General features: G+C 50.8%; 1 protein-coding gene across 8 annotated transcripts in view; it reads right to left on the bottom strand.

Annotated features, from left to right (window-relative positions):
• MAPT (microtubule associated protein tau) overlaps nucleotides 1–18,991 on the bottom strand; it is a 133,788-nt gene that overhangs the window by 44,022 nt on the left and 70,775 nt on the right. For 3 of the 8 annotated variants that reach the window (XM_023196175.2, XM_023196176.2, XM_023196178.2), the window contains exons 3-5: nucleotides 12,548–12,634; nucleotides 10,016–10,102; nucleotides 6,007–6,072 (exon numbers count right to left, since the gene is read on the bottom strand). In XM_023196175.2, the coding sequence (XP_023051943.2) occupies nucleotides 6,007–6,072; nucleotides 10,016–10,102; nucleotides 12,548–12,634 (240 nt within the window). Of the gene's footprint in view, nucleotides 1–2; nucleotides 753–6,006; nucleotides 6,073–10,015; nucleotides 10,103–12,547; nucleotides 12,635–18,991 lie in introns of all 8 variants that reach the window. The other 5 variants (XM_023196177.2, XM_023196180.2, XM_023196179.2 and 2 more) reach the window with 3 other exon arrangements.

Below are 18,991 nucleotides of genomic sequence, written 5' to 3'. Positions count from 1 at the left end.
ACCTTTGAGTTGAGGGACCCGGCTGACGGGTTTTCCCCGCGGAGCAGCAGCAGGCTGCTTTTCAGAGGGCTCTGGAAGGTCAGCCTCTTTTGTGTCCTCTCCCAAAGAGGGGCCCCGGGCCTCTGGCTCCTCTCCAGGAGCCCCGGGAAATGCAGCTCTTCCCGAATCCTCCGAGTGCGCCTGCTCCTTCTGCACGTTGGGTGTGATTTCCACGTGGAACGTGAACCCAGGGGGCACGTCCTGCCCTTCAGCCTGCCCTGCACCGGGCCCCTGGGGCTCAGAGGCTGGGATCTCTGTGGAAACTTTGGAGAGGAAATCCACAGGGAGGGGGATGGCACCCTCCGCTGGGAAGCCTGGGACGCTGGTGGCTTCTCTGGCGGTCGTCTGGGGAGGCCGCCCATCTTGGACCGGGGAGACCCCGGATGGAGGGGAGTCTTGCGGGGAGGACTCATCGACGTCGCGGTCTTCATCCACCTCCTCCTTGCTCCCCAGCGTCTCTTTGGACCCGGCTCCCTTCAGCGGCGGCCCCTCCTGGTGCAGGTCTCCCAGAAGCTGGTGCTTGAGCAGCTCAGGGGCGTGCTGGCCACCTTCTGTGTCCTCAGGTCCTGTCCCTGAAGACTGGCGTGTGGCCTCTCTGGGGCCCTCAGGCAGGAGGGGAGCCCCAGGCATGCCGGACACGAGCTGGTGGCTCAGACCTGGGGGGCCTGGCTCTCCGAGGAAGACTTCCTGGACCACCTTACCACTTTCAGGCTCTGTGTGGAGATACGCAGGGGTGGCGGACTTCGGAAAGGTCGGACCCTCCTCGGCCCAGTCCCTGCCTTTTGGTCCCCACTCCTGGGAGGGCTCTGGAGGGCCTCCTGTTGGAGGAGGCGCTGGGCAAATGGGATGGTGCTGAGGAAGGCTCGCGGTCAGTGGGATGGGAGCTTCTGGCTCTTTCTCCCCCAGGCACAGCCCAGAGACCCCAGAGGCCTCTCGGCAGGGTCCAGGCTGGATGTGAGCGCTAATCTCATTGGCCAGGGGCCTTTCAGGTGCCTTCCTCTGCTGGCCCGGAACTCTTAACTCCTCTGGTTTGAAGAGGCAGTGATAGCAAAAGGTTAGCAAGGGCGCATTAATCGCTTAAGACAGGGAGCATCATCCTGGACAAAATGACACTGAGAGGCCATCCGAGGCCCCTAACACAGAGATGGGAGCACAGCTCTGGGCTCATCTCGTTGCCTTTTCTTGCTTGGAATGACAACTCTCCTGGTCTAGCTGCCACCAGCTCCCTGGGACCTCCCCTCTCTGGGCCTCAGTTTCCTCATCTGTAAAGAGGGTTCTTGGACGTGGTGACCTCTGAGGGCCCTTCTGGTATGGGTGTTATTCCTCTGCTTGTGATGGGCTCTGGTTGGGCACAGCGCATGTCACACAGCTGGAGCCGCCTTGGGCTTATGGGCTTAATCTACTGGGAAAGCGGGAGGGCTACAGAAGCTTCTCCTGCTTTCTAGGGAATTTGAGCTTCCCAAAGAGTCTAGCCTCTAGATGGTACCTGGCTTGGGTGTAGCGAGAATCCCCTTTCCTCTCCCTACCTCTCACTGTTCCCCCGCCTCCCTTTTTTTTGAGACAGAGTTTCACTCTGTTGCCCAGGCTGGAGTACAGTGGCGCAATCTCGGCTCACTGCAACCTCCGCCTCCCTGGTTCAAGTGATTCTCCTGCCTCAGCCTCCTGAGTAGCTGGGATTACAGGCATGTGCCACCACACCCGGCTAATTTTTGTATTTTTAGTAAAGATGGGGTTTCACCGTGTTGGCCAGGATGGTCTCAATCTCCTGACCTTGTGATCTGCCCACCCCGGCCCCCAAAGTGCTGGGATTACAGGCGTGAGTTTTCTCTTTCTTTTTTCTTTTCTTTTCTTTTTTTTTTTTTTTTGAGACAGGGTCTCGCTCTGTCACCCAGGCTAGAGTGCAGTGGTGCAATCACAGCTCGTTGCAACTTTAACTCCAGGGCTCAAACGATCCTCCCATCTCACTCTCCGAGTAGCTGGGACCACAGAGGCACGCCACCACGTCTAATACATTATTTTTTATTTTTGTAGAGACAGGTCTCCTTATGTTGCTTAGGCTGGTCTCGAATTCCTGGGCTCAAGCAGTTCTCCTGCTTCTGGGATTACAGGCATGAGCCACTATACTTGACTTCTGCTCCCCTTTTTGGTAAATGAAACCAGTGAAACTAGTGCCTACAAACTCTGCCTCAAGCCCATCCTCTGACAGATTTGGAAAATCCAAAATGTGTGATCATCAAGAATAGAGTCTTTACTGATAGACCTGCCATAAGACTCCTCGAAAAAGAAGCCCCATTCAGATCTATCCAGGTCGCTGACCACAGACAAGCCCCTTGCACAGGTGAGGTAGGCCCCCGTGGGAGGAAGGGCTGGGCTCTGCACAGCAGACAGTGACGGCCCTCAGGAGCACTGCTGTCCCTTGGTCACACAGCTTGCTGCACACCAACCCAGCTGATCAAGGGCACACTTCATTTTTTTCTGGTTCATTCATGTGACATTCATTAATCTGGCTGCATATTAAGAACAGGACAATTACACTCCTTGGTTCTCCTAATAAGCACTCTTTGTGTGTTTTTTTTTTTTGAGACGGAGTCTCGCTCTGTCACCCAGGCTGGAGTGCAGTGGCCGGATCTCAGCTCACTGCAAGCTCCGCCTCCTGGGTTCACGCCATTCTCCTGCCTCAGCCTCCCGAGTAGTTGGCACTACAGGCGCCGCCACCTCGTCCGGCTAGTTTTTTGTATTTTTAGTAGAGACGGGGTTCCACCGTGTTAGCCAGGATAGTCTCGATCTCCTGACCTCGTGATCCGCCCGTCTCGGCCTCCCAAAGTGCTGGGATTACAGGCTTGAGCCACCGCGCCCGGCCACCCTTTATGTTTTTTAACTCCCAACTCTTTGAACACCCCATCTAGTCGCAACACAACAACCCATGCAACTCACCAGCTCTGCTTTAAACAAAACCTGCAGCCCTGAAGGATTCGGGGGCTTGGAAAAGGAAGAAATTTGGATGAGGTGGGGGAGGAAGGTATGGTCATGGACACACACAGGTAACATGTGGGCCCGACCCCATCGGAGGCAGGGTGGTTGCCATGGGCTCATCCCCAAGAGGCCTGGTCACAGCACAGCAGCACCTCCAGCAGCACCTCCAGTCTGATACTGGCCACACTCATGGGCCCCTCCAATTCCTATTCCTGGCATCGACCACAATGCATGCCACACAGCAGGTGGTTAAATCAGTGGATCCTGAATGGATCAACTGGTGTCAGGAAACACTGACTTCTGCTTCTTACAGGGTCTGCAGGTGCCTTATGGGAGCCCTTGGTCAGTCTCTGGGAAGAGCAGCCCACAGGCAACCCTGAGCCTGAGCACCAGAACTGACCAGAGGCAGGGGCTGCCCCTATGCCGCCCCAACAGGCCAGGTCGCCACTGCCTTCCGGAAGGCACTTTCCTCCTAGAGCTTACTAGAGTGCTCCTGACTGTGATGTTACAGTAATCTGATATAATACAAGACTTTAAGAAACACTATTAAAAAAGAGACAAGGACCCCAAACATAAATAGTAAACGTACCTTGAAAAGTAATGGATACAGGATTGTATAGTGTGTATGGGTGTGGGGGTGTGTGTGTATCAATGAGGAAACTGACATGATTAATTACACCCTGGAGGAAGAAGCCAGGTTGGGAGAATGTTTTTTTTTTTTTTTTTTTTTTTGAGACAGACTCTCGCTCACTCTGTCGCCCAGGCTGGAGTGCAGTGGTATGATCTCGGCTCACAGCAACCTCCACCTCCTGGGTTCAAGCAATTCTCCTGCCTCAGTAGCAACTCTCCTGCCTCCTACTCCTCCCATGTAGCTGAGATTACAGGTGTGTACCACCATGCCCGGCTAACTTTTGTATTTTTAGTAGAGACGGGATTTCACAATGTCAGCCAGGCTAGTCTCACACTTCTGGCCTCAAGAGATCTGCCTGCCTTGGCCTCCCAAAGTGCTGGGATTACAGACATGAGCCACCGCACCCAGCCTGGTTGGGAGAATGTTTTATTGATTCCCTAGGATGCTAGGAAGTACTCAGCAAATATTAAATGTAGCAATTCTCAGGGGTTAGGAGGAGTTCGAGATAAATGAGTACTGTAAACACAGTAGTCCAGGTAAGTTAAGCCCCCATGCCCTCTTCAGGAGGCTGGTCTCTAGACACTGACAGAAGAAAAGTCCACCCATTGTATACAGGCCTTCCCATGGCTTACTCTCAAAAGACTGTAGCTCCATCCTGAAACACCTGTTTCCATCTTACTAATAGGTACTTTATCCCTCCATGATTCCAGGCTGCTGTCACAAAGCTTAAAATTCAGTGAGCGCAAAAGTCAAGTTCCCAGCAAAGATGGTGGCCTGGGCTTTTCCTGTTGCATGGAATATGTTCCGTGGGCATACAGACACAGCCTGCACTAAAAATCGGTAGAAAAAACTCAGATCCACTTCTATTTATGAAAAGCAATGATTTCTAGAGGTCATACGTTATCAAAGCCTCTAGTTTTACCTAAGTTGAAAAACATGACCTAAAAGAAACATGAGCCAGGCTTCTAGTTTTTGAAGCTCTGTTAGCCTAAGAATGAAAATGCGCCTTTCTGTGCCATGTGAGATGAGAAACGTCAGCCTGCTATAGGCTGTGACCTCTCTGGGGTCAGGAATGTGTAGTTAGGCCTCAAAATACCCTCAACGAGGCAGAGTCTCCTAGGATCAGATGGCCTCAGAGGCAGCTCTGAACACGGGACAGAGCCCATCACTCGGGAGAAAAGAACAGCATCTTCCCAGCCCTTTTGCAATCTAGAAGCTTCCACATTTTACAGTAGGTTCTCAAGTTCATTTATCTAGCAAATGACAGAAAACAAGCCCAGCCCACATTATATCAGTGTCACAGGTCTCCCATTTCCTAAAGTTAGGAATCTCTAGGATTTTTAAAGTTCTTAAGATATTTATGATAAATGGTTACACAAAGCTGTCTTTCTTGAACACAGCAGTTTGGTACCTGAGAAGAAAATCGTAAGGGTTGAAGGCTGCAGAGAAGAAAGTTTAAAAGCAATCGCTTGGGGGTGACATGGTTAAGGCCTTGCTCCCGGATCGGCCAGAGGGCAGCCTGCAGCGAGAATCGCCCGTCACACATATTTGAGTTTCTTTTTTCTTTTTGAGACAGAGTTTCGCTCTTGTTGCCCAGGCTGGAGTGCAATGGCGTGATCTCGGCTCCCTGCAATGTCTGCCTCTTGGGTTCGAGCGATTGTCCTGCCTCAGCCTCCTGAGTAGCTGGGATTACAGGCACCCACCACCATGCCCAGCTGATTTTTTTTTTTTTTTTTTTTTTGTTAGATGGAGTCTCGCTCTGTCGCCCAGGCTGGAGTGCAGTGGCACGATCTCGGCTCACTGCAAGCTCCGCCTCCCGGGTTCAGGCCATTCTCCTGCCTCAGCCTCCGGAGTAGCTGGGACTACAGGTGCCTGCAACCACACCTGGCTAATTTTTTGTATTTTTAGTAGAGACGGGGTTTCACCGTGTTAGCCAGCATGGACGCCTGGCTAATTTTTTTATTTGTAGTGAGACAGGATTTCACCATGTTGGCCAGGCTGGTCTCAAACGCCTGACCTCAGGTGATCTGCCCACCTGGGTCTCCCAAAGTGCTGGGATTAGTGGTGTGAGTCACCGTGCCCAGCCTAGAGTTCCTGTTAGACATTCATTCTCAGCTCCCAGGCCAGACTAGCGTCTTTCAGAACTCTAAACGCCTTAGGAATTGCCCAGAAATGGTATTAGAAAAAAACCACCAGGGCTCTTTCTATATCTGAGTAGCCAACCTTTGGTAAGAACCAACTCCCTAAAATCTCCTGGATTTGTGAATTAGGGCTCGGGTCCAGATGATCTTTTCAGGGCAGAGCCCACCCCATGTCCCTCCTCCCAACCCCAAAGTCATGGCAGGCAATTCCAGTTCACTGACCTTGGGTCACGTGACCAGCAGCTTCGTCTTCCAGGCTGGGGGTGTCTCCAATGCCCGCTTCTTCAGCTGGTGTATGTGTCAGCAAATGAAGGGGGGTAAAAGCAAAAACAGTTATTGTTTGCTAGAAACCAAGCTCTCTGCGTCTTCTGGTATTTTCCCTAAAACATTCAGGGAAGTCACGTCCCAAGAATACTAAGGTGCCTCAGCTCTGGCTTCTCTGCAAATGTCATTGCTGAGGATGCTGGTGGTAAAAGTTCACTAAATAAAATGCACAGCACCCACATGCAGGTGTGGCTATGACCTAGCAGGAAAGACTTTCTTCACTTTGAGCCCGGGGTCCTGAATGCCTCACTCCACAAGGACACGCAGGCTGAGTGACGTCAGAGAGGCAGTTTGCTGCTGGGCCATGGTCGTGGAGGCTGTGTCTAAGCAGTGGCTGCCGGGAAGTTCAAGGAAAGATTTTGCCTGGGTTGTGGAGTCAGGCAGACGGAGTTCGTATCCAGGCACCAGCATTCATTCAACCTCTCTGAGCCTCCATTTCCTCATCTAGAACCCCAAGATGAAGATACTAGTTCGTCTTGTAGAAGGATGGTGAGGGTTAGTAAGAGAATTCGTGTGAACATGTTTAGCCTGGTGCCTGGCATATGGTAGGTGCCCCAAAATGTTACGTTTCCTTCCTCCCAACTTCTGGGCAAATGCCTTTGACAGAATGCCCTGAATGGGTGCTACTTGGTAAGAGGGAGGCTGGCAGTGCTACTGAGCAGCTTTTGGGGGTATCTTGGGTTCCTGTTTAGGAAGCCACAGCTCACCCCAAACAAGAAAGACTGAGAAAGTTCCTGACCACATCAACAGTACCAAAATCAATGTGCTTTAAAATTACCAATTTCTGCATCATAAACAACAGGACACTGTTACAGGACAATGCATGCAATTGTCCAGAAGAAGAGTTTATAAGGCAAGTTGGCCACGTGGACATGCATTGACCTCAGGCCACCAGAATCACCAGCATTTCCTGAGGGCAGTGATAGAGGTCACTGCCTCTGAGAAATGCATACATGTTGCTGGCCGGGCCATCAGTCTTATCTCCCAGGCCTGCAATGAGTCAGTCACTCTCTGCACCTAACACAGGAATGCTGGATCCCCACCACTGGCCAGCACAGGCCTGTGTGAAGACTGTAGGCAAGGGAGAGAAAGGTTCTCGAGGTTCCTGACAGCCATGTGGTAGCCTCAGAAACACCCAGGCCATTGGCTGTCCCCAGGCAGCTGCTAAGGGGATGGGAGGGCAGGCAATGGACTCAGGGGGCTCCCATCGCTAGCACTAGCATGACACAGACACCCTCCGGGTCCATCTAGCCAACACTGCCCTGCTCACGAGGCCCAGTGGTGACAGTGCCTTGTCATGCGACAACATCACTGAGTGAGTGTTGGCTCAACTGCCTGGGCACAGCTCTGAATGCAGATCGGGCCTGAGTTTCTGACAAGGTGATGGCAATGGTAGAAAGGCTCAGAGCGACAGCAAATCCCGCTAAATGCCAGAGTCCTCGAGACAGAGAGCGTGTGGAGGCTTCCCTGGACACTGTCACTGCCACGGCACTGGGTGAGTCAACTTGCTGTCACACACCAGTGCAGGGCTGCGACAGCCGGGCCTGGCGTGAGTCAGAAATTGGAGGCTGCACTGTCTTTGCCACCGCTTGACCCCAGCAAGGGAGCTGCTTGGAAACACCAAGGAGGGAGGGAGGGCACAGTGGAGGTTGGGCCTCACATCACCAATGGCCTCTCTGTACCCTGGGGCATGTTTTACAAGAGCCAGGAGGGCCCTGTGCTGTCCAGCAAGGCAGGATCCTGCAAGGGGGTGGCCACTCTGCACCCTGACTGGATGGCCCATGGGGAGTTTCACTGGAGCGCCAAGAACAGCAAACAGGATAGGCCAGAGTGAGGTGCCAACTAAAGTCTGCATTGTCAGTAGCTGAAGACACATGCACCCAACTCTAGAACCACCCCACCACACGGAGGGTGTAAAGGGATCTTTAGGAGGATTTCCTTGGAGAGTGGCTTGGGGGTGGTGGGAGTGGCTACATGGCCACCCCCATCACAGTCCCAGTACAACGTTTCAAGTCAATACGTTGAGGACATGTGGTGCATGTCCCCTCTGGTTAGGGACCTGGTAGACTGTGATCAGGGCCCCACCAAGGAACACTGAGAATCTGCCCATTCTCAGATGGAAGATGGGCTGGCCTTGCTTTGGGGGCAGAGCAAAGGACAGATGCTACAGTCCTGAGAACTGTCCACACACCCACAGTTTGCTTGCCAGCATGTTTCCCGTGGGCCCCATGTGGGCACAGGTCGGACAGAGTGCATGGGAGCCTCAGATCATGTCTAAGAGGTGGCAACCAGCAGGACCTCAGAGGTGAGGCTGCAGCCAGATCTTCAGACTCCCACAGGGCTGAGGAGATGACATGGCCACCAGAATCTAGTGCAGAGGAAGGGCTCTTCAGGGGAGGATAGCTGGAGATGGCAGGCTGGGGGAAGAGTCTAGAAGAATTCAAGTAAGGTCCCCATGGAGAGCGAGAGAAAGAGAATCTCCTTGAAACCTCTGCAGGGAGTGTGACATGGTTCACACCAGGACTAACTCAGTAAGAACCTTCCTGTTTCTCCTACCCCTCCCTTCCCTGCCAGCCCCCGAGGGGAATGGCGGCAACTTTGAATGGAGTTAGAAGCTTTGACTGTCACATGGGACTGACTGTTCTAATTATTTAGCATTTGCACACTGTGTTTTGCCACTGCGGAGACTAACATACTTTAAATCACTTTGGAGTGATGGGAAAGTCAAGAGTTGGCTAGAGTTTTCATTCTGGGCAGGGGAGGGATTTCCCCCAGTGAAATGACTGACGGGAGAGGAGGAGAGAAACTGAAAAGTTCCCCGTGATCTTATCCCGTGATCGTGCCACGGTCTTCAAACGTCCTTCATGTTCAAGGATGAGGCTCTGCCCCAGCTTCGAGGCCATCCCCTCTGCCCATCTCAGGGGACCTCACGGATCAAGTCACAAAGCAGAAATGCACTCAGAAGGGGCCGGGGTGGGGCTGGTCTCAACACACAGAGCCCCAGAGAACGCTGCAGGCTTCCCCAGTAGCTGCAGGGAGCACCATCTGTAGGAAAGGAAGGAAACTCTTTTCTGGGCACATCTTCCCTGCTCTCCATTGCTGATGAAGTCCTGTCTAGGCCTCTTCTGCAATTCTTGTTGGGCAACTGGGCACCCTCCAAATCACCAAACCAACGGCTGGCATCTTTATGTAAGTGCAGTGAAGAAGACATGAAGGAAATGACGCCAGGAGCTCCAGGCTGTGCGGGCGTTTCCTAGGGCCTGGTGGGCTGAGCCACTCTTGGGTGACTGCAGCCTTGAGCCCAGCGCCCTGTCCGATCAATTCCCCATCACCCGTGTTGACAAGGCATTCTCGTCATGCCTGTTCTACACGAATATGTTTGAAAAGGAGACCGAGTCCCAGAACTGGATGCTAGATCACATGTCTCAGCTCCTCTGGGACCACCTCATTAAGATCACCAAAAGATGTGGTCCAGTCATCTGCACCCTCTGTGTGCTCAGGTGATCTTTGGGTCCACCCCTTGGGAGGTGACCCTGTGCCGGACAGTCTGAGCAGGAGGGCGGACTGACCTCAGGTGTCAAGAAGGCACGGGTCTGCCACCACCTGCCCCAGAAAATCCTGCAGAGAACTCCCTGGAACTGATGCGCTGACTGAGGCAAGATGAGGAGCATCTAGAAGAAGTCCCGAAGGCCCTAAATGCTCTGAGAGGCTGGCAGGCAGCCAGGGAGGTAACTGGGCACCAAGACATCAAGCTACTCACAACCCAAGATTCCCAGGAGCCAGAATCCACCCATGTTCCTGCCCCACAGGAGGATAAACACACAAAGTGCCCTCACTTCTGTCGCAGGTCAGCTGGGGCACCGGGCAGGGCCTTGACTGCCTGGGGGTCTCTGCGGCTCACCCTCACCTGTGGTTCCTTCTGGGATCTCCATGTGGGGCTGGGCAGCATCCTGCTTGCCGGGAGCTCTCTCATCCACTAAGGGCGCTGTCACATCTGGAAACCACCGAGAACCACCTTAGAGGAGCCAGGATGAGCCACGCCCAGCCCCGCACCTTTGCTTCTTGTGCAGGAGCAATGCAGGGAGGAGTAGTGAGGAGGGGATCAGCCATATGCAAGAAAGCAGCCCTGAAGCAGGGCCTGAAGCCCCTGCTGCCAGCTCCCCAGGAAGCACACTGACATGCTGCTAAGTGGTACTGGCTCATGAACTGCCCAGCTCATCCACCAGGAAAGCCCGGCAGCCCTGTCTAAACCCCAGTGAAAGGGACTGCTGGGCATGGCCCCAGGCATTTTAAAAGAATACTGAAAACCAGATGATTGCTCATAACTATTTGATCCTCAAGGCGAGAATTACGATTGACACAGCACAGGGACTGAGGGGGTTAGGGCGGGGCCTATGGTTTTGCTGTGAGACTTTGGGCAAATCCTTGGTCCATTTTGACTGGACAGTTTCCTCATCTGCAAAATGGCAGTGTCTTCTCTAGGTGACTTCCAAGACTTCTCCCAGCTCTAACTCGTCTCCAAGCCCATGACCCATAATTCAAAAATGCAGAGTCTCTTGCATGGCAATAAATAGGTCCGGTCCTGTCCAAAGTCAGGCATTTGACTGTCGCATGGGTCCACCTTCACAGCAGAGGCAAGAGGGAAAGCTCGGCTACCAGGATCTGCTGTCAGTCTCTCATCAAGGTAAACGCTTCCAAATCAGTGTTTCTCTCAAGCAATGCCCTGGCACACTCCCAGGCCACTCTAGGTACACGTAAGGAGTTGTCAGCTTTGAACGCTTTCCAAGTTCAATGAAGGACATTTTAATTATGGTTGTCTTGGGTGCAGGCAGAGCAACCAGGCAAGATCCCAGCCCCAGCAGGGCTCCCTCCACCAGGGGTGGGAGCCAGTGCTCTTGAGTCTCACGCCTGCACAGGGTTCAGAGGGCATTGAGACTTGTTTGGGAGATTCTTCCAGACTCTGTTGAGGGAGCACTGAGAGCCAAGGCTTGGGAAGCTGGCATGAGGTCTGGCATCGTTTTGTAGACTTTCTCAGGATGGCAGGCAACTTGCAAAACCATCCCAACAAGATGAGCAGGAAGTGTCTTGCATCACTGGCTCTAAGAAGGAGCCAGGAGAATCTGACCTGGATATTCTCATGAGGCTAAGAACCTCAGCGGCAAGGCCCACACCTGCTGCATCCTCTAAAGATGCAGCATTGTACCAAGCAAGGGGCGGGCACTTGACAGCCACTTTCCAAATGCATCCAAAGGTAGATGCTTGCAGAGACACCTGGGCCAGTTTTTCACCCCAAGACACAAGATCCAAATGAATGTGCAGAGCCTGAAGAAGTGCTGAGAAAGGAATCTTGAACCTCCAAGGGGAGGATGGAGAGAGAGACGGGCAGATACTGCCAACTAGTCACTTGAAAGCCATTATTAACGTTCTTCTCCCTTGATTTATTCTGCTAAAGAGGCTGGAGGGCAAAATGCTCAATGTCCCAGCTTTGCCTGCAGCAAGGGGTGGCCGTAAGACCCAGCTCTGGCTGATGAGACATAAGTGGAAGACTGCCACTTGCAAGAAAACTCCTGCTTTCCTAAGGGGTCACATTTAGTTTCAGGGCCCTTTTGGCCACTTTGCTTTGCAACTCGTTCCTGCTTCAAAGGCAGATATGATGCCTGGAAGTGCAGCAACCACTTTGTAACCATAAGGCAACAATCCAACCACTAAAGATGACAGAAAGTAAAGACGGGAGAGCATCATTGACCCTTGAGGTGCTGGCCAAGTTCAGGCATCTGATTATGTGAGAAAAGTAAACCTCTTCATGTAAATGTCACAGTTAGTTGGGGTTTATGTTTCTTACAGCCAAATGCAGTCTTGACTGACACAGATGGGAAGCAAGAGAAGATGGTCAAAATCAGGACTGAGGAGCACATCAGGAAGTATGTGAGTCCTAATAACCTAGATGCTGAGTGTCTGGAAAGGACAGGTTAGAAGGGCCAGAACAAACACCGTGGCCAAAGTTCAGAGGCCCAGACCACACCCAGAGCCCCCAAAATGCAGGATACTAAACCAAGATCAAATGTGCACTGACCTGCCCCTTCCCTCAGCCAAATGGCTGCTCTGGGACCTGCTGGCCCCTGAAGAGAGAGAGAAGAGGGGGCTTTTGAAAGGGGTATGGGAGGACAGTCGTATGGAGTGGGGCTTTGTGGAGCTGTGCGCGGGACTCTCCAAGGGTGGCTGCCTCCAGAGCACACATGGGATGAAGGTGCCCACGCTCAGCACCAGCAAGCAAGGCATCGAAGCAGGGCTCAGCTCCCGCCACACTGTCCTGCAAAGCACCGAATGAGTGAGCACATTTCTCAGCCAGGGGGAGCAGCAGATGCAGCCAGGAGGGAGGCTCAAAGCACGGCTAAGCGCAGGCTGGAGGCATGGAGGGGGCGTCTAAAGGGGGGCCCACCTTCCGCCGTTGGAGTGCTCTTAGCATCAGAGGTTTCAGAGCCCAGTTCCTCAGATCCGTCCTCAGCGGGGGTCTGCAGGGGAGATTCTGGAACACACATGGTGAGGCCTCAGAATGGCGGCCTCTCCCCAGCGCCCCCTTTTGATCTCAGGAGGAACTGGGGAGCAGTGTCTTGTGGAGCTGAAAATTGCTCCCCATGGAAACAGTTGGAACACGGCCTTGTGACAAACCCACAAAGGGGACCAATCCCACCTCCCTCCCTGCCAGCACGACTGTGCCCCACACCAGGACCATCAGACGAGGACACAGGTGATGTGCGTTTGCTCCTGGGTGACAGGAGAAAGTGCCTCTTAACCAGCTAGTGGTGCCACCGGAGGCAAAGGTTTATCTTCCATTGGTCAGTGGGCAGCAAATACCAGAAAGCCCAGCTACGCATGAACCTTCTGCTTTGTTCATTGCCATTAATTAACAAGTAGACACCTAGGAAAACACTCAGAGATCCAACCCCTTCCTTGGAAAGGAGTCAGCTCAGGGCAGACACAGTGCTTACTTCTAAGTGGACATTGGGTGGTGTTTGGATGCCATCAAGCGTCCATAGAAAGATCTCCAACGACTGATGGACAAGCTGTGAGTTACATTTGAAATGGCAGCCATGGGTACCTACAAGAAAACTGTCCTTTCAGAATGGGAAGCTTGGGCAAGAGAGGCCCAAATGATCACAGTGGTTGACAACCACACCCTCCACCAATAATGTCCTTAGTAAGGCAGCTTTTGTTGGCCTAATAGAAATGAGAAAACTACCTCCTCCTCCTAGAAGGACTGAATTGTCCCTTCCCTGTGGTACTTTGGCCACTGGGAGTCAATCTGCCCTGGTTATTTTATGGGCTTATCAATGCATCCTGCAGTATCCGGGGCTGAGCAGGTCAAGACCCTACCCTCTGGAAGGCTGAGACTTCTTGAAAGCCTGATGTATACAGAGCTGAGTGCTAGGTACTGGGAAGGGACAAAACGCTCAGAAGATACAGCCTGTGCTCTGGGGGAGTACACACTCTCCTGAGGGAGGAAGGATGGCCACACACAGCAAAAGACTCCAGGGCAGGCCCAGGGCCAGCCGATAGGGTCCTCCTGGAGGTGCCCTACCAGGAAGCGGGAGTTACAGGCTACAGAGCATGGGACCAAGGGACTAGATGGCTGGGTTCAAGTCCCAGTTCCACTTCTTTCTGGTCAGGTGGACTTGGACCTGCCTCTCAGGGCCTCTGTTTCCTCATTTGTAAAATGGGTGAGATGACCTCAACTCTACCTGCCTCCTCCTAGAGTTGCTGGGAGAATCCCATGAGTGAATGTTGGTAAAAGCACCTTCAAATCATGAGGATTTATACATGTGGATCTAGTTCTCATCGATGTAAAGGAGCCAAATGTTTATGGGGGCAGCCCTGGGCTTCCCTTCAATTCAGTCCCACCTGGGCTGTCCACAGGGGACCATTGTAGTAAATCAAGACTCAAACCATGATGGGTGGGTGGATGGATGGACGGATGAATGGGTGGATGGATGGATGGATGATTGGATGAATGTGTTTATTATTGGATAGATGACTGGATGGACGGGTGAATTACTGAATGATTAGATGGATGTATAATTATAAGGATGGATATATGAATTAATAATTTATTAGTTGGATGTATGAATGTATAATTGGATAGATGTATGATTGGATGTATAATTATATGGATGTGTGTATGTATAATTGAATGATTAGATGCATGTATGAATGTATAATTGGATGGATGTGTAATTGGATATATGATTGGATGATTGGATGGATGGATGGATGGATGGATGGGTGGATGGACGGATGGGTGATGTGTAGATGATTGGATGTATGTATGATTGATTGGATGAAGATATGGGTGGATGGGTGGATGGATGAATGGATGGATGGATGAATGGATGATGTATAGATGACGTATGTATGATCAAATGGATAATGGGATGGATACAGGAAGGAATGGATGGATAATTGGATGAATCGATGGAAGAATGAATGATGTACAGATGTATGGTTGGATGTATGTATGATGGATGGATGATTGATGGATGGAAGAAAGGATGGATGGATAAATGGATAGATGGAGCCAGTGATGTACAGATGTATGACTGGATATATGTATGATTGGATGGATGATAGGAAGGATGAAGGAAGGGATGGGTGGATGGATGGATGGATGAATAGAGGGAAGAATGGATGATGTACAGATATATGATTGGATGTATGTATAATTGGATGCATGATAGGATGGATGAAGGAATGGATGGATGGATGGATGGATGGATGGATGGATGGATGGGTGGGTGGTGTATAGATGACTGGATGTATGTATGATTGGGTGGATGGAGGAAGATATGGGTGGATGGATGGGTGGATAGATGGATGGATGTGATGGTAGCATGTAAAGCTTCCATCAGAATTTCTGAGTTCTTTGCCAGTACCTCTTAGTCATCTTCCCTCAGCTTCTCCTGTGCCTGGCAATGCATGCCCAGAAAAGCCTCTCCAGTCTTCCCAGTGGTGTCTCAGCCATCAGATCAGTGGTTCCTCAGCTCTCAGCTCAGTGAATTCACTCCCCTCTGTATGACAGAAATTCCTCACTCTTCATGCACATGGTGGCTGAATGGGTTTCCTCTGCTGTCTAATTGCCCTATTCATGGCTTAGACTCAACTCTGGATAGATCAGAGCCTCTAGAGAGGCAGATGGGGCCCAAATCCTGGCTCCACCACCTATCAGTTGTGTGATGCTGAGTGAATTACCTAACCTCCCTCTGCCTCAGTTTTCTCCCTTGTATAATGGGCATGGGAGTAGCTCCACTGGCTCACAGGGCTTCTGTCAGCATGAAACTGTTGAATGCTTATTTAAAGCACTTTGTACCATGCCTGGCAGATGAGAAGCCCCCAATAAGTGGCAGTGATTATTTTCAGTCCTTGTCACCTTGGTTGAAAGGCCCAGTGTAGCACTGCTCACGCTCACCAGCAGGAACTTGAGTATTTTATTTAGTGCTGATGGTGGTGATGCAGATATGGAATCAACTGGGAATCCTGGAGGGCCCCTAGCAGGTAGCTGACCATTGCACCAGATGGACAAAGTGGCTCTGGTCATATGAGGAAAAGTCAAGCATCACGTTGTAGTCACAGATCCCATCAAGCACATGGGGACTTTTAGTCTGGAAACTGCAAACACTCCCTCTGTGGCACAGACGGCTGAGGGTCCACCTGGTGTCCATTCTCTCTACCTTCCTTGGGAACAGAGCCCTCATATGATATAGAACAGAGCTGTGCCCAGTTAAAAGGCCACATCTGCCAGCTTCCTGGGCAGGCAGGGGTGGCTGATGAGAAGCTAAGGGAAGTCATTGGATAGGAAGTCCAGGAAAATGTCTAGATGGGAGGAGCTCAGCTGAGAGGGTCTCCCTTTGTGCCCAGCTCATACCCTTCCTCCTTTTCCAGGGGCCTTTCTGAACATGAGACATCTTGAACATGGAAGTCACATACTCAGAATGGTGTGTTTTGTTTTTTGTTTTTTTTTTTTTCTGGCTATATGAAAAGATCGTTGTCAGTTCACTGGCTGTGCAAAACAAGTTGGGTACCAGAATTGGCCTGTGGGTCATAGTTTTTGGAGCCCTGCTTTAAGGAATGGCTCTGGGGCCTTGGTGGGAGATAGGATGAAGGGAGGAGGGTGTAAAGGTCTCAGGGCTGCTGTGGCAAAACCAAGGTTTGTGGTGAGGAGGTCTGTGTTGGATGGAATGGAGGTGAGGTCCCTGGGTGCTGTGGAGGGTTGTGGGAGGAACTGGCCAGGGTCATGATGGACAAGTTGATGGTGGTACCACCAACAGCAGTAGAGAAACCAGTAATGGCCCAGGATGGGGGAGCACAGAGTTTGGTTTTTACTTGTTAGGCTTGGGCATTCAGTGGAGTTGTCCCTTGGGCGACAGGAAGGCTCTGTTGAACTCTGAGAAAGGCACTCCACCTGGAGCGGGAGTAATTTAGAGTCAGTTTCAGGATGGGGCTGGTTCTGTGCATGAAACAGAATGAGAAGATGAAAAAAAGGCAAGTGGAGTTCAGGTGCATTGTGAGATCAGACACCTCACACCCTTTGTTAAAACACCGTCCCTGGACACCTGGTCCTGGCTGCACCCATCCCACAAAGAACAGCTCATCCTAAACAAGCTTCCAGCACGAACATAGCTCCTTGGTCCTGGAGCTTGCAAGAGCCTGCAAACTGCCGCAAGAAGGCTTTGGACAAATGATAAGGCAGCATCACGCAGACTTCTGGGTTTCATTATTTTTCAGAAGCCTTGACTGCCAGGGCACAGGGGCATCTATATGGGCATGATGGTCCTCCTTTCCCCAATCTGTTCCCAGCTTGAGCCCTAATTTGCATTGGTCTCCTTGTTAAATTCCTTGGAAGTAGCGAAGGAGGAAGAAGCCCCATTTGCATGTCTTATCTGGAAGGCATAACAAGTTAACTCATCAACACCTTTTAATTCATTAGGGTGCACTAGTTTATAGGTAACCAACTTTCATCTACTTTTCAGCTCTCTTGGGCAGGTATCCAGCCATATTTCAACTCTTAGCATCCACTTAGACACTCTTTGTTCTGGTATTTAACATGTAGTTTCTTGTCTTCTGTCACTTATTTAAAATGTTGTTAGTAAAGTGACACCTTCTGCCAAGTCAAACCTGTCACACCCGACATAAAAACAGCTCCTTGTAAGCTTTCAGTAGCAATAATTAATTTGATGAGGATTATGAACACCTTAAGTATTACTTGCTTTCTTGGAAAGTATGTTCTTTGGGTAAGCAATTTATCTTCAAATGCTTTCCTTTCAGAGCAATTTCAAAAAGGTTGGCAATTTAGATTTTGCATTTTTGCATGCAGTATATATAGTGCATATATATATACACACACATATGTTTTGGCATAGAACTTCTGATCATGTTTTATGTGAAAGCATTGAATAGTTTTAGCAAACATATTTTAGGCAACTCAAACACTAACTTTGTGAACTTGTCCTCACTTTACACATTAAATTTAGTTTCTCTTCAGAAAATAAGAGTGGTAAAACCCACTTCTTTCCCAGACTTTATTTCATTTTTGTTTTTTGAGACAGGGTCTCGCTCTGTTGCCCAGGTTGGAGTACAGTGGTACAATCACAGCTCACTGCAGCCTCAAACTCCTGGGCTCAGATGATTCTCCCACCTCAGTCCCCCAAGTTGCTGGGACTACAGGAGTGCGCCACCACACCTGGCTAATTTCTGTATTTTTTGTAGAGATGGGATTTCACCACATTGCCCAGGCTGGCCTCAAACTCCTGGGCTCAAGCAATCCACCTGCCTCAGCCTTCCAAAGTGCTGGGATTACAGGCATTAGCCACTGCACCTGGTCTCCTGGAGTTAATTTTAAAGGAACTTGTTATTTTGGAACAGTTTTAGATTTACGGAAAACTTGCGAAGTTAGTACAGAGAGTATACCCCACATCCAGTTCCCCTGTTATGAACATCTTACAGGATCATGGTACATTTGCTACAGCATAACACATATTTTAAACTTACTCTAAGCCAGGCTGCCCTGCCTCTAAATAGAATGTCATTTTTCACTGGCACAATTCATATGAGGCATCTGTTGTGATTCTAACTTGAATTCCACCCAAGAGAGTTTAATAACTGAAGTTCCAAGGGGGCTTGGTGGAAAGAGTGACAAGGGGGAAATATGGCCCATGTGGGGGTGCAGCCATGGACCTGCTCCGGCAGCCCACGGTCTGAGCACGAGGCTCCTTTGTCATCTGTGAAGCGGATGTCATCCACCCTCACGGGCTGTTGTGAGCATCACCTATTGCCAATAGTAGAGTGCTACAAAAACACCCCAACTAGCATTCTGAGGTAGTTCCCTTATAAGTAGGGTGGCATTTACTATCACCCAAATCAGGACACTTGAAAGAGAAAGCAGCACTATTTTTTTTTTTTTTCTTTTGAGAAGGAGTTGACTGGGCGCAGTGGCTCATGCCTGTAATCCCAGCACTTTGGGAGGCCCAGGTGGGCAGATGATGAGGTCAGGAGTCCGAGACCAGCCTGGCCAACATGGTAAAACCCTGTCTCTAGTAAAAATACAAACATTAGCTGGGCGTGGTGGTGGGTGCCTGTAATCCTAGCTACTTGGGAGACTGAGGCAGGAGAATCGCTTGAATCCAGGAGGCGGAGGTTGCGGTGAGCTGAGATGGCACCACTGCACTCCAGCCTTGGCGACAGAGCGAGACTTTGTCTTAAAAAAAACAAAACAAAACAAACAAACAAAAAAAACCCAAAAAACCAGAGAGAGAGAAGGAGTCTCTCCTTAACATGGTTTCACCATGTTAACCAGGCTTGTCTTGGACTCCTGACCTCCTGATCCACCCACATC

This window comes from Piliocolobus tephrosceles, chromosome 16, assembly GCF_002776525.5.
Source record: "Piliocolobus tephrosceles isolate RC106 chromosome 16, ASM277652v3, whole genome shotgun sequence".
NCBI classification, from domain to species: domain Eukaryota; kingdom Metazoa; phylum Chordata; class Mammalia; order Primates; family Cercopithecidae; genus Piliocolobus; species Piliocolobus tephrosceles.
The sequence above is the reverse complement of the archived record's forward strand: the minus strand, read 5'-3'. Positions and strand labels throughout refer to the sequence as shown.